The sequence below is a fragment of the Xyrauchen texanus genome, chromosome 42, assembly GCF_025860055.1.
Source record: "Xyrauchen texanus isolate HMW12.3.18 chromosome 42, RBS_HiC_50CHRs, whole genome shotgun sequence".
Lineage (NCBI taxonomy): Eukaryota > Metazoa > Chordata > Actinopteri > Cypriniformes > Catostomidae > Xyrauchen > Xyrauchen texanus.
This window is the reverse complement of record NC_068317.1, coordinates 20264799-20285537: the sequence shown is the minus strand read 5'-3', so window position 1 is coordinate 20285537 and position 20739 is coordinate 20264799. Positions and strand designations below refer to the sequence as shown.

Genomic DNA, 20739 nt, shown 5'->3' with positions numbered 1-20739 from the left:
AAAAAAAAAAATGTTATACGAAAGTGAAAGTGAATATATAGATTTAAAGCAGAAAAATGAAAATATTAGTCTGTTTCTAGGAATATGTTAAGACATAATTGAAGTTTTTTTAAATATTTCTTAGCTTACAGAAAAGTGAGAAATACACTGTCAACTCTTAATTAAAAATGTTGTTTTCCAAACTTGCTGCCTTATAATTATAATAATGCATCTGATTCCATATATTATTAAACCAATTCAAGTTCTGCTTTAAATTGAATAAAATATTTTCAGTTCCAAGGGTGGCTATGTGCTTACTGTACTTCAGTTCACTGTAAAACTACATTACTGCTGCCATATGCAAATGAACAACTGTTTAATTTCACTTTTACAAATACGTATTTTTTTCATGATAAATGGGTGATTCTGTAACTATATGCACTTGACCTGATTTTTATTTATTTATTTAAAAAATCTGTATAAAATTAAAATTTCCATACGTTCTTCTTTCTATCTAAAACTGCATTTCTTCAGATTCCATCTCTACGCAATTGTGTATTTATTTTCCGCAGCATTCTCAGAAAAGTCTGAAATAGTTAATTACCAAAAAAAAATAAATAAATAAATAAATAAAATACACATTCTCTAATTTGGAAGTGATGTTCCATTTAAATTTTTTATGTTCTTATATTTGGCATTCAGTGAAACCATAATGTGGGAGCCAAGCAAAATCGGTTTCATATTGCACATTATTGTTCAGGACAAAGTGATATGTCACATATAACAAACAATTTTCTTTCGAGTACATTTATCCAGCAATTTACTATTAATAAAAAGAAAAACACAAAAAGTTTTCTACTGTTGGAACGACTGCGTGTCAGAAGATAAAGAATCGGTAACCAACCAATCAGAAGGCGTTGTCAAGCTGGTGACGTATAGACAACTTTCGTCCAATCATTTGACGTCTAAACATATCAATAGCAGGAGATTCCGGAATACGGGTGGGGGAAAAACGCGAGTCGAAGCGCTGCGAAATAATTCTGCGACCTGAATTCTCACATGTTCTGGTTTCTGAAGCAGTAAACATTTAATTGGTAAGCGTGAGAGGCAGCTACTCCGTTTAATTTGTTTGTGCAAGGGTCGTGATGTTTTTGTTTTTTTAACAATACAGATAATAGCATACTGTTCCTTGCTGTGTAATAAACTTATACATCCATGCTGGAAAGCTGTACAGTTTTATCTCCCTTCTATTTATATCTAATTGCTGGATTAATGTCCCTCTTGCCTTAAACTGGCTCTGTTGTTGATACATCTGTTTGCATTACACATTTGTGCTAGAACCTTCGCAGACACAAATCCATTCATTACTAACGTAACAAGTAAACGTGTGTGGTGCTTTTATTTGGACGAATACCTTAGTCTGAATATTGTGAAAGGGGAAACTTAGATTTATAATTCAAATATGTACATATTTGCTTTTCATAATCACTAATGTGGCTCTCTGGAAAATGTTTCCTGAAAAAATTATAAAATATTGTCTCTGCAGTTGACAAACTGTTATTTCCTCTGTTTAGATCCCAGTAACACTCGCATAAGGACAAGACACTGTTCCACTGGTGCGATGCAGCTGGAATTGTCTCGAGTGGTCCAGGGATGTCGTCTAGGGGTTTTGTCTGGATTGGGGAAAACAGGGCAACACTCCCTAGAGGTGCCTGGGTGTCTTCTGTACACACGATGTGCAACTGTGCCCCATCTGACCCAGGACACTTTACACACCTTGAGTGACCTGCCCACAGTCACACAAGTGACCGTGGATTGTCTGTAAGAATCTAGTCGTCTATACTCTTTCAGAGATACATGGATTGATTCTTTGGCCAGTAGTTCAATATTTAAATTTAACCAAAAGTCTGAAAAATCTTTGATCAGTTCACAACATTTGAAAGTTCACAAAGCAAACTGTTGTTTTTAAGGGTACGGATATGATTAGAATTGTAATGACACTTCTTGGTTTTCTTTCTTGGTAGCAGTGGACTGAACCCTTCATGTTTGGAAATCTAAGTGGCTCTTTTTGGGATGTTAAAGTACTTTCACCTATCCCAGCTGGTTGTTCAAAAATCATTTTAAGTGAGCCATTCATAGGTTGATTTCCTCTAAAACTGTTAAGTGTGGCTCTTTGATGCTATACAAATTGCTCTGTTTTGAGCGGCCTGTCTAGCCCAACACAGCAAACTACAAAAAGCTGTTTGGTGGTGCAGACATTACACACTTCAGCTTTAACCTTTAGGACGTCACCTCACTCAACACTTTCTTATTGGTTGTTTCTTTTCAGTGCAGAGCATCATGAGGTCCTGGAGGAAATCAAAGAAGGTGTCAGAAAGTTTGCAGGTTAGCCGTTCACTCCGTTTGCATGTCACTGATTTGTTTTCGCTGGAATTAAGTAAACAAACTTGTTAATTAGAAGGGGTGTACACATTCTTTTGGCCATATAGTGTAATATTATATTAATGAGTGTATTACAAACTAAATGATCGAGGACACCGGAACTCCGTTATCGAGGCATTGGGTATCAAGGCAAGATATTTTATGGAAAAAAATATGTTTCATTCATAAATCAATTTTAAGCTTTTATAAAATTACAGTTGAAGTCAGAAGTTTACATACATATTTACAAACGTTTAATTGCCAAATACATTTAAACTCAGTTTAGTAGTCACAATTCTTGACATTTAATCGTAGAAAACATTCCCTGTCTTAGGTCAGTTAGGGTGACTATTTTAAGAATGTGAAATGTCAGAATAATAGTAGACAGAGTTATTTATTTCAGCTTTTATTTCTTTCATCACATTCCTAGTGCGTCAGAAGTTTACTTACACTTTGTTAGTATTTGCTGGAATTTTGGCCCATTCCTCCAGACAGAACTGGTGAAACTGAGTCAGGCTTGCAGGCCTCCTTGCTCGCACACGCTTTTTCAGTTCTGCCCACAAATTGAGGTCAGGGCTTTGTGATGGCCACAACCAATACCTTAACTTTGTTGACCTTAAGCCATTTTGCTACAACTTTGGAGGTATGCTTGGGATCATTGTCCATTTTGGAAGACCTATTTGCAACCAAGCTTTAACTTCCTGGCTGATGTCTTGAGATTTTGCTTCAATATATCAACAAAATTTTCCTTCCTCATGATGCCATCTATTTTGTAAAGTGCACCTGTCCCCCCTGCAGCAAAGCACCCCCACAACATGATGCTGCCACCCCCATGCTTCACGGTTGGGATGGTGTTCTTCGGCTTGCAAACCCTCACCCTTTTTCCTCCAAATATAACGCTGGTCATTATGGCCAAACAGTTCAGTTCCATTGTTTCATTAGACCAGAGGACATTTCTCCAAAAAGTAAGATCTTTGTCCCCATGTGCACTTACAAACTGTAGTCTGGCTTTTTTTTTATGGTGATTTTGGAGCAGTGGCTTCTTCCTGGCTGATCAGCCTTTCAGGTTATGTCGATATAGGACTTGTTTTACTTTGGATATAGATAATTGTCTGCCTGTTTCCTCCAGCATCTTCACAAGGTCCTTTGCTGTTGTTCTGGGATTGATTTGCACTTTTTGCACCAAACTATGTTAATATCTGGGAGACAGAATGCGTCTCCTTCCTAAGCGTCATGATGGCTGAATGGTCCAATGGTGTTTATTCTTGCGTGCTCTTGTTTGAACAGATGGACATGGTACCTTCAGGCATTTGAAAATTGCTCCCAAGGATGAACTGAACTTGTGGAGTTCTTGGCTGATTTCAGTTGATTCTCTCATGATGTCAAGCAAAGAGGTACTAAGTTTGAAGGTAGTTCTTAAAATACATCCACAAGTACACCTACAATTAAGTACATCTCCTATCAGAAGCTAGTTGTCTAAAGGCTTGACATCATTTTCTGGAATTTTCCAAGCTGCTTAATGGCACAGTTAACTTAGTGTATGTAAACTTCTGAGCCACTGGAATTGTGATATAGTCAATTAAAAGTGAAACAATCTGTCTGTAAACAATTGTTGGAAAAATTACTCGTGTCATGCACAATTTAGATGTCCTAAACGATTTTCCAAAACTATACTTTGCTAATATTAAATCTGTGGAGTGGTTTTAATGACTTCAACCTAAGTGTATGTTAACTTCTGACTTCAACTGTATTTCTAAATATGTTTATTTGGAAAAACAATAAATCGAATGGAATGATAATGACAAAATACAAAAAATAACATACTCTTCCAATTTTTTAAATAAAAAAATATTTTGATATCTGTTATAATGGCCAAACCTCCAAACATCTGCCATTTGTGAGAAGCCCATGAGATCCTCTTAAAGTTACATCAGGACTGTGGCAGGTCTGCTTTCAGAGAAATTTATTAAAAAGAAATGTCCTCTACAGAGGCCAAAAATAAGTTGCTGGGCCCCTAGAGGATAATAAAATGTAATCTAAAATAACATCTTCAAAATTCTTGCTCACCTTTGCTTGAACTTTTTATCCCCCTCATTGACTACTAAGTGATCATATAAAACAAATTCTATATTCGTACTTGGGTGCATATCAAAGATACAAAAAACTTTTTCAGACTTTGCCTTCAGCAATCCACATGAAATCAGAAATGTAATTGCATTCACAACATTAAGTTGTAGAACTGTTGAGAGTGTGACATTTCAAAGTGTGACCTGTGGCGGTTGCAAATGACCCATTTCTTTAATTACCAAAAGAAAACATGATGTACATTTTGTGTCGGTCAGTTTAAAGTTCACTTCTGTTATTTTCATACAGTGCATCCGGAAAGTATTCACAGCGCTTCACTTTTTCCACATTTTGTTATGTTACAGCCTTATTCCCAAATTGATTAAATTCATTATTTTCCTCAAAATTCTACAAACAATACCCCGTAATGACAATGTGAAAGAAGTTTGTTTGAAATCTTTGCAAATTAATTAAAAATAAAAATGAAAAAAATCACATCTACATAAGTATTCACAGCCTTTACTCAATACTTCGTTGAAGCACCTTTGGCACCAATTACAGCCTCAAGTCTTTTGTGTATGAGGAGTGGTGGTGGCGTAGTGGCTAAAGCACAGGGCTGTTAATCAGAAGGTCGCTGGTTTGAACCCATTGTGCCCTTGAGCAAGGCACTTAATTCCAGGTTGCTCCAGGGGGATTGTCCCTGTAATAATTGCACTGTAAGTCGCTTTGGATAAAAGCGTCTGCCAAATGCATAAATGTAAATGTGTATGATGCTACAAGCTTGGCACACCTATTTTTGGACAGTTTCTCCCATTCTTCTTTGCAGGACCTCTCAAGCTCCATCAGGTTGGATGGGGAGCATCAGTGCACAGCCATTTTCAGATATCTCCAGAGATGTTCAATCAGGTTCAAGTCTGGGCTCTGGCTGGGCCACTCAAGGACATTCACAGAGTTGTCCTGTAGCCACTCATTGTCCTGTTGGAAGATGAACCTTTGCCTAGTCTGAGGTCCAGAGCGCTCTGAAGCAGGTTTTCATCAAGGATGTCTCTGTACACTGTGGCATTCATCTTTCCCTCAATCCTGACTAGTCTCCCAGTTCCTGCCGCTGAAAAACATCCCCACAGCATGATGCTGCCACCACCATGCTTCACTGTAGGGATGGTATTGGCCAGGTGATGAGCAGTGTCTGGTTTCCTCCAGACATGACGCTTGCCATTCAGGCCAAAGAGTTCAATCTTTTGTTTCTCATGGTCTGAGATTCCTTCAGGTGCCTTTTGGCAAACTCCAGGTGGGCTGTCATGTGCCTTTTACTGTGTGTCTTCCATCTGGCCGCTCTACCATACAGGCCTGATTGGTGGAGTGCTGCAGAGATGGTTGTTCTATTGGAAGGTTCTCCTCTCTCCACAGAGAAATGCTGGAGCTCTTTCAGTGACCATCGGGTTCCCTCTCTAAGGCCCTTCTCCCCGATTACTCAGTTTGGCCGGGCGGCCAGCTCTAGGAAGAGTCCTGGTGGTTCCAAACTTCTTACATTTACGGCGACTGTGGCTCAGTTGGTAGAGCGGGTCAGCTGCCAATCGCAGGGTTGGCAGTTCGATTCCCGGCCCACACGACTCCACATGCCGAAGTGTCCTTGGGCAAGACACTGAACCCCAAGTTGCTCCCAATGGCAGGCTAGCGCCTTGCATGGCAGCTCTGCCGCCATTGGTGTACGAGTGTGTGCGTGAATGGGTGATTGGGACACAGTGTAAAGCGCTTTGGTAACCTCTAAGGAAAAAGAGGTTAGAGCTATGTAAGTGCAGACCATTTACTGATGATGGAGGCAACTGTGCTCATTGGGACCTTCAATGCTGCAGAAATGTTCCTGTACCCTTCCCCAGATCTGTGCCTCGATATAATCCTGTCTCTGAGGTCTACAGACAATTCTTTAGACTTCATGGCTTGGTTTGTGCTCTGAAATGCACTGTTAACTGTGGACAGGTGTGTGCCTTTCCAAATAATGTCCAATCAACTGAATTTACCCCAGGTGGACTCCAATCAAGTTTTAGAAACATCTCAATGATGATCAGTGGAAACAAGATGCACCTGAGCTCAATTTTGAGTGTCATGGCAAAGGCTGTGAATACTTATGTACATGTGATTTTTGTTTTGTTTTATATTTGTAATAAATTTGCAAATATTTCAAACAAACTTCTTTCACGTTGTCATTATGGGGTATTGTTTGTAGAATTTTGAGGAAAATAATGAATTCAATCCATTTTGGAGTAAGGCTGTAACATAACAAAATGTGTAATAATTGAAGCGCTGTGAATACTTTCTGGATGCACTGTACATCCAGTGCTTCCATAGGCTCTAGATTTCTTTATGTTCCTTTCATACATGTGCCGTTTCACCTAATATACTGTGAAATCTCAAGCACTAAAGTTAAATTAGGTTGGACTTGCTATGCAAATGTATACTCCAATGTGTTCTAATCTCCATTTAAATGCATTTTTATACCTTCAGAATGAGTCGAGCACTTTGTTTATTTTGCCTCTAAATAGTGTTGTCATAATGAGCCAGTGTTCTGCCTGATTGCGTTTGACTACTCAAGTATTCCATCACTGCTGAGTATTTACTAAAAGATGAACATGGATGTGTATTTTACAGTTCGTTGTAGAATTTTTGTCTGTTGCTTCGAACTCTACTTTGATATCTTTGAAATGGCAGATTTATACTGCTGTTCCCTAACCTGACGATTAAACGCAATCATTTTAGATTCATTTCCATCCAGAGACAAGACGTGTTGTTTTGATTCAAGTAGCTTCTCGAGTTGTGCTAGTTACAAAAGAGGCCTAATCAGCTATTACACTGAAGTGATTCATGTCAAAGACATTATGAGTAGTAAAACCACTCATAGAAAAACAAAAGGGAGAAATTGTAACATTAAATATGGTGACTGTGGAAATAGAAGTCCAAACCTTTCAGTTAAAATAGCCAAACACCTTTTTGACAAGAGCGGTTACTCTAGATTGTGCATGCACGTTAACTGAAAAAGCCTTAAAAAAATAAATAGTATTTTTTTGTTGTTTTTTTGTAAAATGTTTTAAACTAAAGAAGCACAATTTACAATGCAATATTTTCAGATTTTATTGCGGATTTGAAATATGTTATTGAGACATAATCTTGACAAACAGCCTTCTGGTAGTGTTACCAAGATGGCCACAGAATGAACTAACTTGCTTTAATATTAAAGGGTTAGTTCACCCAAAAATGTAAATTGTGTCATAATTTACTCACCCTCATGATATTCCAATTGTTTGTGACTTTCTTTCTTTTGCAGAACACAAATGGTGATTTTTAGAATAATATTTCAGCTCTGTAGGTCCATTCAATGCAAGTAAATGGGTGCCAAAATTTGCTCCAAAAAGTACATAAAGGTATAATTAAAGTAATCCATAAGACACCAGTGGTTAAATCAATATCTTCAAAAATGATATGATTGGTGTGGGTGAGAAACAGTTCAAAATGTAAGTCTTTTTTTGCTTGAAAGTTGTCTTGCTGCCCAGTAGAGGGCGATATGCATGAATAATGTGAATCAACAAAAACACAAGAAGAAGAATGTGAAAGTGATCTGTTTCTCACCGCACCAATCATATCGCTTTTGAAGACCTTGATTTAACCACTGGAGTCTTATTCTGACTTATGTGATTTTTGGAGCTTCAAAATGTTGGCACCCATTCACTTGCATTGTATGGACCTAAAGAGTTGAGAAATTCTTCAAAAACCTTCTTTTGAGTTCAGCAGATGAAAGAAAGTCATACACATCTGGGATGGCATGAGGGTGAGTAAATCATGAGATTTTTTGAGTGAACTATTCCTTTAATAGGAAGCGGTGGTGGTATAGTGGTCTAAGCACATAACTGGTAATCTGGTAATCAGATGGATGCTGGTTCGAGCCCCACAGTCACTACCATTGTGTCCTTGAGCAAGGCACTTAACTCCAGGTTGCTCCGGGGGGATTGTCCCTGTAATAAGCGCACTGTAAGTCACTTTGGATAAAAGTGTCTGCCAAATGCGTAAATGTAATATGAAGTTGATGGTTTCTCTCCACAGGTCTTCATGATACTGTGCTTTTCTGCTCTCTGCACGATTCTGCGAACCCCAGCCCTGCTGGTCACATCACCAACAAGGTTAAAGAACCGTATCAAATGAATGTTTTTGGCTTCTTTTGTCACTGAGACCAACTCAAATTCCATTTATTCAGTGCAAATAGTCTAAAATGACATTTAGTAAAATCTCATTGCATTTCAACTACTGCATTTTGGATTAGGGATGAAGCTTCTGTGTCATCGAAAAGCTCTGCCAGTGTTTTACTGCTAATTGTGAGGTGCTTAATGGTTTGTGTATTATTTAACAGACAGTGTCAGTATGGGGCAGTGGTGGAAGGATAGAGCTGACAGCGGCTCGCTTCATGGCAATTCAGGCAGCTATCCAGCCCGACTGCTATCAGAGCATGGCAGACGGAGAAACCTGGCAGACTAATACCTCTCGCAAGAGAGTCCGCAAAGCAGTAGACAGGACTCTGGCCCATCTGGATGAGTGTCTGTTATTGCACCAGAAAAGCCAGGTCTATACACACAAACACTGATTTTTTGAGTACTGAATACCTGTCAGTGACTGCAGGACAAAGTTTGCTTAAAAGGGACGTAAGCCACACTCATCCTATGCCAGAGTCAGGTGTTCTGTACTATTAGTGAAAAGGTGCAATTTACAGTTTGTTCACTTTGCAGTTTACACATTTTTTTAATTGGCCAGCTTATTGTTTAATTACATTTGAGTTATATCACTAATGGCATTAAATGGATCTTGGTATTTGTGTTGAGATCTTAATTTCTTTTTTGTCCTTTGCAAAGATGGCATGTTCATACAAACTTGGCATACTTTTAAATTACGCAATATCAAATATAAGTGTGCTGGGGTACTGAATATGACCGCTGAAAAATTATTAAAATCAAGAAAACTGCTGATGTGTCTAAAATACTTAGAATACTTATTAAATGAACAGTTCTAGTTGCTTGTGACAGGTGGGTTCATAAGTGCAATTATGTTTGCTCACAATTTGTCCACAGGAATTAAAACAGGCTGTGATATTTGGAGTTGTGGAGGGTGGAGACATCATTGAGGAGAGGCTCAGATCAGCACGAGAGACTGCCAAACGTCCTGTGGGTGGATTTGTCCTGGATGGATTTCATTCTCCTGCCATGGACCAGGATGTAAGGAGCCAGTTGATCAGAGCAACAACTGCAGAGCTTCCCCAAGAAAAGCCAAGGTAAAGTAGTTGTCTGCAAATTTCCACCTCATACAGACTATCTTCTGCTGAACACAAATATTTTTAGGAGATAATTTCAGCTCTGTAGGTCCTTGTGTGAAGCTGCCCACTGTTCTTAAAACAAAATCCTCCAAGTGCTGGACATTTTTTTGGGTTTCCCAACACCTTCTGCACATTTGAGTTTTTCGAAACCATGGATATCTGGCTATAGATGTTTAGCTTTTGACATTTAGGAAAAATAAGGGACTCAAACACAACTATTTCAAAAGGTGCCAAAATGTATTGATGCTCAAAAAGGCAACACTATATTTAGAACCAAGGGGATGTAAACATGATTACTTTTGTAGATTGTTATTATTTTGTCTTGAGGGATATACAGTATGTAAATATCTCTTATGTATCTTCTAAAGGTCAGTACTAAATAACAAAATATGATATTTTATCTCATATTTGCTCATATAACTGTTGAATGTGGTGTGTAAACTTATGAGACAAAAGAGGGGTGCAAATGTAAGATCTTAACTGTATTATAAATGTACCTAATCATATTTAATTTATTAAGAAACAGTCATTTATCACTAAACTAAATTGTTTAGAATATGACAAATTATATACATTTTATATGTAATTTATATTTCTATAAGCATGCTTGTCTTTTTTAAATACATGTAATATAACATACAAATATGTTACGTCATATTATCCAAAACTCCTAACATGTGCATTCTAAATGAACGAATTCAAAATGAACAAATTTGTCAAGTGAAGTCAACTTGTACTGATATCCCCTGCTGAGTGTGTAGGGAGTAGTGAGCACTGCAGCTGTGCTCTCAGATTGCACTTGAGATTTTCAGCAACCATAGTAACACTCCATCCCTTTGGGAGTCATAGCAACCACCTCCCCCTTCTGGGGAAACTGGGATTGCTGGGGTTATGATCTATTTCTCTGGTCCACCAACGATTGACTGGGAGGTTACAGAATCGCACAGAGAGAACAAGATAAAGACAGAAAGAAAGGCACTATGGATGTAGATGCGCCCTCTTTAAGAAGGTTGCCTCTCACTGGAATTTATAGTGTTGTTATCAATCAGACATTTCCTTTTGGATGTATGAATGAACATCATGTCACAAAAAACTGGAGCTGTACAAGATTGACTTGCAAACTGGCTGACTGACAGGATACATTATTTAGGTTTAGAATATGACATGAGGTTCAGTGTAATTTCGGTATTTGTGTTTGTGCTACAGAATGTTTTCCATTATTAGTTAATTATGTGATTTCACACTGTTCTACAGTGGGATTCAAAAGCCCACTCATGATAATGCTTCTATTTTGCATATTTCTAATTGAACAGTTTTCTTCATTCCAAATTCAGTGTGAATGAAAGGTTAATTTGAAAAATTTACATGAATTTCAGAATTTCTCAGTTTGCCAACTTTTGCTTTAATCATAGCATGCACTGGAGCTGTTATGGTTTCCTTAAGTTTGTGCAAAAACGGACGATCCATGTTATCCCAGAATGATTTCAGAAAAAGCATCTTGTGTGTTTCAACTGAAGCAAGGAATTCTGATCTTTTCTATAAAGGAGTTTACATGGTCAATGTCACAAATTTGCTCATTTGATTAATGTCTTGGATATAGTGCAGAATATTAAATATTTCTTATTCATTTTATGTCAATGTTTCAGATTTTTCCAAATCCTAATACTTTAGACCCTGCTTGCTTGAGCTACTCTGATTTAAGTTTCATATAATTATGTTTTATATAAGAAATAATATTTAGTAAGTCTCTGTAGATGCCACAAAGTACTAGTGGTCCTCATTCTACTTGTTTGTTCACCTTTCCAAAACTTATAAGTCTTATCTCAAAAACACTTTCCATGCTTCCATGTATGATTTTGTTGTCAAGTTTGAGGTATTGGATCTCCAATGAGCCTTGTTGTAAAGGACTGCACAAAAAACTGCACATTCACCGGTTTTGTATTAATGCTTAAATATTTACTCTGGGCAGAACTGAGTTTTGATTTATCACTAAGGTTCACTGTAATCTGTCTTTTTCTGAGGTTCACTGAAAAAGTATTTCCAAGCCAATAGGAACAATGCATTTAATAGATCCAAAGCTTTAGAATTACCTGTTGAATGCATAGTAGCACAATACATTCTTCATATTAACACAGTGAAGCAATTCATACAGAACATTTGTGTGTACTGCCCTGGTTACCAAATATAACAATATATAGTTCATTGTCTGCTGTTGTATCATTTAAAGGGGTCATAGAGTGAGAAATCGACAATTAAATGTGTGAGCGACTCCCTTTAAATATGAATTCAACAAAATATTGTATGCCCAGCATTTGTGAAGTACACAGTGTGTTGACACTGTTTGCTGTTTTTGTGTCAGGCTGGTGCTGGGGGTTGGCCGTCCCGATGAGGTGATCGGCTGTGCTGAAGCAGGAGTCGACCTGTTTGAGAGCTTTTTCCCCTTCCAGGTGACAGAGCGAGGCTGTGCGCTCTCCTTCAACTACAAGATTGATCCTGACCCTGAGACGGCAGGTACATCACCCCCTACAGGTGTGCTGATGGCCATAGTCATCCTGGCAAGATTAAAATACTTAAACCTGTTTTACACTGCGTGCCAAAGCAGGACAGAAGCAGTGCATGTTTTTTTCTGCGCTCATGTTAACGAATTGGCATATTTACATCAAAAGCAGAAGCAGCGCATCAGTGCGTGCATTATATACAGGACTGGACTTGGCAAGGCACTGTCGCATGAGCACATGAGCGTGTACCAAAAACTGTACTTGCTCTGTTCCAAGTGTCTTTGCAGCATCTATTACTAATGTGTCGAAAATAACGGGGGGAAAAAGACCACCATTAATTTCGGAGCAGGATTGCACGTCCTGCGCAACATATTAATGATCCCTGCACATTCCACATTCACACTGTGGGAAAATCTCAAATTTTTTCATTTGAACATGTTGGTGATAATTATTAATGCAATTATTAAGAACAACACAATAAAATAGATTCTTGGCAGATGGGTGGACTAATGAAAATTTTGGCAGGGCAATTACAAAAAATCCTTTGCATTGAGCCCTGCTTTAGATTTAAAAGTGAAATGTATATTTTCTGCACCAGTAGCGGCAACTAACAAAATGGCAAAATAATGATTGTTTCCAAACAGGTTTCCTAAACACTTCTCCCATTTTTCATTAGACAAAAAAAAAAAAGCCCCACCTCATTGGTTGAGGCTGCTGACATGTCAGGCCACTCAAACGATGCAATATTTTGTGTATTGAAATTGGAGAAAATATTTTAACGTTGTAACAAGGGATGACTTTTCAAATTCTGTCAACATGTTATATAAAGTGGCTGGTTTTGTTTTATAAATTAATAATATTTTTAGTGGTCAGCAACCAATAGGGACTGGTGGTCTCAGCATGAGTTGATGGAAATGGGGGAGTTGTTGCAGATCATGTGATTGATAAAAGTTTGAGTTTAATGAATAAAGATTTAGAGTGCATGTGTGGTTGTTCAGGCTACAGTCAAATTTAATTATTGGCTCTTTATAAACTAAATTAAAGCTCTTGAGCATCGGTCTTGCCGTCTCCAGTCTAGGCAAGAATATGTACGAAATCAAACCTCATAATGGTTTCCACATTTTGGTGTTACATTTTACTTTCGTAAGCATAATCTATGAGAGTTGATTTCAATGTATGTCCATCTGGGTCTCATGAAGAGATAAAAAATTCAATACTGGACATAAATAATAAATTGTGGGCTGTTTGGTGCGCAGTGGTGCGTTTCGACAGGGAGTTAATCGATGTGTTAGGATGGTAATGGAGTTCAGGACTGGTGCTCGCAGAATCAGGGAGGAAAGTAGATATCCCTCAGCCAATTAAGAGAGCTCTGCTGGGGCACCGGTCGCAGCCTTACTGCTATCTGACACCTTTTGTCACGGCAGGTTGCAAGTTTTATTCCACACTGCTCTTGTCCTTTGCTCCTTTGTGGTCTTATTTTTACTTTTTTATTCTGCCATTCCAATGAGTCCGTCTCTACTCCCTATTTTGTTTCTTCTTCTCTCACCATGTTTCTGAATATTTGCCAAGCTCTTACAGTACATGTTTTCATGGAAATTTATTTAAATTACATTTTTGGGATATTATAATATGTACTCAAAATAAACTGCATCAGTTGTAAGTACATTTGCCAGTTAATATAACTACTGTTGTTTTGTGGTTTGTTTTACTTTTACAGTGGACAGCAACCACATCTGGGACTCTAAATCTAATTTAATTTTGAAACATTAACACTTTTTGTAGATAACTAGAAGCAAATAGATTAGCTCAATCGACAGGAATGCATTAGGTGTATAAGGTGGTATAATGTTGATTACCACAAAAATAATTTTTGATTCGTCCCTCTTATTTAAAAAAGAAAAAAAAGGGACAAAAAACAAAGAAGCAAATATCATGGTTACAGTAAGGCACTTACAGTAATGGGTGAATGGGGACAGTCCATAAACGTTAAAATACACACTGTGTACTTAATTAACCGTGTGCATTTAAGAATCACACTCAAGCTCCAAAACAACAAAGTAGTAATTTTTTTATTTTTAAGAAAGAAATGTAATAACACTTACTACAGTTAAGTTGTACATTTCTGGGAGGGATTATGGGGCATTTTATGGTATTTAAACCTAAATTATTAAATTACTCTATTTAATTTCATTTAAAATAAGCATATTTTATATTATCTTCACTTTAAAAAAAAACTTCATTTGAGTAAATTGAAAGAGTGTCAAAACATCAAAATATGTCATGCATTAGACATCCCTGGTGACATCTGCTAGAATAAAAATAACAATTACATGAAATGACAAAAAAAAAAATTTACATTTCTGTAAGCAAATGTTTTAACAAATGTAATCTCTTGATATCAAGTTATGCATTGGATATATTTTTAGACATGCTAAAAAACAATTATGTTTGTTCTGCATTGTGGATGATTTATAGTCTCAACCCTTGATTTATGTGTGGTTGTGTTCTGCATTGTGTCTGATTTTATTTTTATTTGTCAATTACAAATCAATACATCTCTGTATTTTAGTATTTCTATTCATTTGCTATGGTGGGCCAATGTTGACCTGAAGAGTACAAGTGTTACTTTTTTATTTTCTAACCACGTAGACTTCTCAAATCAAGACCTGATGTTTTATTTTTTTTGTGCGTTCAGACAGCAAGTGGATGAAAAGTCACCAAATCTTGAACCACTCAGACAACTATACCATTTTTATGAAAGAAGCGATATGAAAATGACCCGAGGAGTGGATGAGGGTAAAAGTATAACCACAAGATTTAAACATTGTACGTTTTAACATGATTTTAGTGTGAAAAAAATCGACCAACCTTATTGGTGTAAAGTTATTGTCAGTGTTACAACTTTTTTTTTTTTTTTTTATCACACTAAAATGATGATAACATATACAATGTTAATATCTTGCAGTGGTGGACGAAGTACACATACCATGTACTTGAGTTAAAGTAAAGATACTCAAGGTAAAATATTACTCAAGTAAAACTAGAAGTGCTGCCTTTAAACATTCACTTGAGTAAAAGTACAAAAGTATTTGCCTTCAAATGTACTTAAGTATCCAAGTACTATGATTTTTTATGGCCATAATGTCCTATTATAATTTGTCACAAGACTCTTGCTTAACTCAGTCTACATGAAGACTAATGTCACTCTTGGCACACCAATCTATTAATAAAATGACATTAATTAGTCAGCTGTGTATATATATATATATTTAATGGCGTTGTGCAGGTTTATGTGAATGTATCATAACATTAGGATGTTAATAATTATGACCATAGACACTTGAGAAAAATATATACAGTAAATACTGTAAATGTATTATACCTTATGGGAACAGTCCCCTTCCCTCCAAAATTAAACACACAAAAAATGTATTCAATTCAAATATATATATATATATATATACTCTGTGCTTCTACTCTGTGCTTCTAACCACAGGTCGAGAGCTGTCGTTCCAACCACACAATTCTGCGATGCTGTTTGCGAATGTTCGTTGGAACGATGGTTTCGGGAAACACCGACTCGTTGAACTATGATGATAACGACGGAACTTGCGCACCATAGTTGGCTAACGATGCTTTTGGGAAACGCACCCTGGTTCAGCGCTTAGTAGATGCCGCCAAGGCAAGTTCAAAACAAAGCGCCCGCGCTGTACTGTGATTGGTGGCTCATTTGAACAGTTATGTTTTTATCCACTCATAAATAAAAGGAACGACTGATTTTGAAAATGTAGTAGAGTAAAAAGTAAGATATTTGACTTTGAAATGTAGTGGAGTTAAAGTAAAAGTCTCCCCAAATTTAAATACTTCAGTAAAGTACAGATACGCAAAAAAGCTACTTAAGTACAGGAACGAATTACATTTACTTTGTTACTGTCCACCACTGATATCTTGTGGCTATACTTTTGAATCAGTGTGTATTTTAAGATTTATGGACAGGCCCAATTATCTTGAAAGGTAAACACAATGCATCCCATTCACTGAAAACCCTAATAAGTTAATTGAACTCATTTGAGTAATCTCGTTCCCTCAATTCCATTGAGTAATGGGATCTCCAAAAACTTGAGTATTTAAGTTCAATTGACTTGGTTTTCAAGTAGAGTTAACTTAACTATTTAAATTGAGTTAACTACATGCAAGTAGCCTTAACTCAGATTTGAATGTACATATTGTTGTTTCTACTGTTGTACATTTTAATTGAATTTATAACATTTTAGATCAAACAACAGCACAGCTCAAATAAAGAGAACTGATTCTAGGCCAGTTATTGAATAATTCTTTACAGAAATGCATATATGCACTTCATCTGCACATGCACAAAGAGAACTGAGATAGTGTGACCAGGGTCCAACTTGACCAAAGAGACACAGATCACCCTAATGGTGACATTACACCAAACAACTCTTTGCAACAAAGCATAAATAATACAACAAAAGAGCTAAAACATCTATGAACTCTTTATAACAATTATTTAAATTCCCCAATCTGTTCCCTCTGACCAAGGAAACACAATTCAAGCAGCAAGGGATTGTGGGTATTCCCCGAAGCCTCAATTTTATTTAAGTTATTAACACTTCAAATCTATAGATTTTTAAGAAAAATTATTTAAATGAACTTAAATATTTGAGTTATGAGTCCTTGACATTTCAAGTAATACTTAAGACAATTTGATTTTTACAGTAATGACAACTTAAGGGTTTACAGTGTTGTAAGCAGCTTACTGTAACTACTATTTTTGCTTTGTTTTTTTAAATAAATGAGGGAAAATGTGGTTTACCCACATGGTTGATGCCAATATATAGAGATCAGACTTGCTAAATTAATGCACACGTCTATAGAGAGGCTTTCAGTCTTTGAAATAATGTTTTTGGAATAAGTCAGAAGGAAGCCATAATGAATTGCCTTTAGAATATGAGGATTTTCCTATGAGATAAACTAGATTGACACACATGTTCCTGTGCCCCTAGACATGAAAAATGCACTTGATCCTGATAACGATCTGCTCATGATATGTATATGTAATTTAATGTGGTTTGTCTTGTGATGAATGTTCCTGCGTGTGTGTGCATGTGTGTGCGTGCATGACACAGTGTTGGAATCAAATGGAGAGACGCCTGCTGTCGAGAAGCTAAATGGAAATGGAGATGAAAATATGACGCCATTCGAAATGAACCTCAAGGATAAAAGGTGTGTGTGTGTGCGTAAATGGAGCAGACAAGGACATACCCTTTCAGCCCCATACAGCTGTGCATTCTTCTCTACTCTTATCAGATGAGGGCTAATGCTTCCGTGCATCTGTCTCACTATCTCAATCACCTCTACTGGGAGGCAAGGATAAATTAACGCAATATGTCATTAATTCAGTAATTCATGTGCATTTCCACAATATTGCCTCTATCACTGGAGTCAGATCAGATTAGTGGTCTAAGGAGCCATGCAGGACAAGTTCCAACATCCATGTCTAGAAATGTCAATGTATATTAAACTCTAACTAGCTGACCAGTAAAACTGAATAAAAATACAAGCACTACTGTACAGTATGTACTCCCACTGTTGTATGAAAATTTACTTCATAATGTGTTTACTTTTCAGGTATCAAGATGATTTCCGCCCACTTGTGGAGGGCTGTGGCTGTTACTGCTGTAAAAAGCACATGAGGGCATATGTCCATCATTTGTTGGTGACCAGTGAGCTGCTTGGTGGCGTTTTACTAATGCTGCACAACATGGCACATTACCTCGGCTTCTTCAAAGCACTCCGGGAGGCAGTCGCCAATGATCGTCTGCAGAACTTTAAAAATAGAGTACTCCCTTGCAGAAAATGAGATGTATGTTGAATGACTGAAGGACATTTGTGGCAAAAAAGCAAACAAAAAGAATGACCAATAGAGCTTGTACTTCAATCTCTGAACTCTGAGCCATAAAATAGTTGATTTCAGAGTATGTGTATTTACATGCATATAATGATGGATGTTCTTGCACATGCCGTTGTCATTCAAATGACAGACATGTAAAATGTGCTAGTGAAGGTGAGATTGCAAACCTTTTAAGATTCCCATGGCTCATCTCAGGGTGAGCATATGGATTCAGTTTACAGTGTCTTCCACCAAATAAACAATAAGGACCATTAATAATGGAGAAATTACCTTTTTATGGGAGCAGGCCTTTTCAGATTCACTCTCTAAAGCCCTCCTGAATTATTGCCAGCTGTTTGACTTTGCTCTCTTAAATTCAGTATTTAATATTGGAAACTAATGCATTTTATTTTTCTGTCTTTTGCCAAATGTATACATTTTGGAATACAGTTTCTCACTGATTAAATGCCTTGTCTTATGTTCATCCAATATGTTTTCCGATCTTCACATTCTTCTTCATAAAGTGTTTTTAACTACATAATTATCATAAACTTGCTGTGGAGTGCCTTCAGCCATTATAGATGTGACTGTGTGTACAATATATCACAGTCTTGGTTGACTTGTGTCTTAAATGAAACAGTACCTTCATAATTAAAATATTAATGGTACTATTTTTCATTCAACTAAATTCATAATGCGCTGTCATTAGTCTATAATAATTTAGTCAGTAACACTACAAAAAGGTTGTATATTTTAAAAAGTAAATTCATTAGGTATCACACGCTCCAACCAGAAGCCGTGGATGACTGCGGAGGTGCGCACGCTGCTGAGGTCCCGAGACTCCGCCTTCAGAGGAGGCGATAAGGCAGCCCTAAGAACAGCTAGGGCCAAACTGTCACGGGCAATCAGAGAGGCAAAGCGCGCACACGCCCAGAGAATCCACAGTCACTTCCAGGACAGCGGTGACACGCGGCGCATGTGGCAGGGCATCCAGGCCATCACCAACTACAGGACAACATCAGTTGCCTGTGACAAAGATGCCTCCCTTCCAGATGCGCTGAACGACTTCTACGCTCGGTTTGAAGTGCAGAACGACGTGATGGCGAGGAAGTCCACCCCTCCTCCCAATGACCAGGTGCTCTGTCTTACCACGGCAGATGTGAGGAATACTCTACGTAGAGTCAACCCACGGAAGGCTGCTGGACCAAACAACATTCCTGGCAGTGTGCTCAGAGGATGTGCAGACCAGCTAGCAGATGTTCTTACCGACATCTTCAACATCTCTCTGAGCAGCGCCGTCGTTCCAACGTGCTTCAAGGCCACCACGATCATCCCCATGCCAAAGAAGTCTTCAGTGTCCTGCCTCAACGACTACCGTCCCGTCGCACTTACACCCATCATCATGAAGTGCTTCGAGAGGCTCGTCATGAGGCAGATTAAGACCCAGCTGCCCCCCTCACTAGACCCACTGCAGTTTGCGTATCGTTCAAACCGTTCAATGGACGATGCCATCACCACAACCCTCCATCTGGCCCTCACCCACCTAGACAATAAGGACTCATACGTTCGAATGCTGTTCATAGATTTCAGCTCAGCATTCAACACAATCATTCCCCAGCACCTGATTGGAAAGCTGAACCTGCTGGGCCTGGACACCTCCCTCTGCAACTGGATCCTGGACTTCCTGACTGGGAGACCTCAGTCAGTCCGGATCGGGAACAGCATCTCCACCACCACCACACTGAGCACTGGGGCCCACCAGGGCTGTGTGCTCAGTCCACTGCTGTTCACTCTGCTGACTCACGACTGTGCAGCAATGCACAGCTCGAATCACATCATCAAGTTCGCCGATGACACGACCGTGGTGGGTCTCATCAGCAAGAACGACGAGTCAGCATACAGAGAGGAGGTGCAGCGGCTGACGAACTGGTGTAGAGCCAACAACCTGTCCCTGAATGTCGACAAAACAAAAGAGATGGTTGTTGACTTTAGGAGAGCACAAGGTGAACACACTCCGCTGAACATCGACGGCTCCTCTGTGGAGATCGTCAAAAGCACCAAATTCCTTGGTGTTCACTTGGCGGAGAACCTCACCTGGTCCCTCAACACCAGCTCTATCACCAAGAAAGCCCAGCAGCGTCTCTACTTTCTTCGAAGGCTGAGGAAAGCACATCTCCCAACCCCCATCCTCACTACATTCTATAGAGGGACTATTGAGAGCATCCTGAGCAGCTGCATCACTGCCTGGTTTGGGACTTGCACCGTTTCGGACCGCAAAGCCCTGCAGAGGATAGTGAGGACAGCTGAGAAGATCATTGGGGTCTCTCTTCCCTCCATCAAAGACATTTACAAAAAACACTGTATCCGCAAAGCAACCAGCATTGTGGACGACCCCACACACCCCTCACACAAACTCTTTACCCTCCTCCCGTCTGGCAAGAGGTACAGAGGGCCCTCACGGCCAGACTGTGTAACAGCTTCTTCCCCCAAGCCATCAGACTCCTCAATACTCAGAG

At 38.4% G+C, this 20739-nt stretch overlaps 1 protein-coding gene across 2 annotated transcripts; it reads left to right on the top strand.

The window, feature by feature from the left end:
- Window positions 1-969: 969 nt before the first annotated feature.
- On the top strand, window positions 970-18875 carry qtrt2 (queuine tRNA-ribosyltransferase accessory subunit 2). Of its 2 annotated transcripts, none has more exons than XM_052115102.1 (9): window positions 970-1073; window positions 1554-1800; window positions 2309-2364; window positions 8557-8633; window positions 8861-9070; window positions 9573-9772; window positions 12174-12325; window positions 17460-17556; window positions 17962-18875. In XM_052115102.1, the coding sequence occupies exons 2-9, from the start codon at window positions 1601-1603 to the stop codon at window positions 18191-18193; spliced, it is 1224 nt and encodes a 407-aa protein (XP_051971062.1). In that variant the 5' UTR covers window positions 970-1073; window positions 1554-1600; the 3' UTR covers window positions 18194-18875. The 2 variants fall into 2 exon arrangements, with proteins under 2 accessions (XP_051971062.1, XP_051971061.1); XM_052115101.1 differs by having other exon boundaries at window positions 12174-12343.
- The last annotated feature ends 1864 nt before the right edge of the window (window positions 18876-20739 follow it).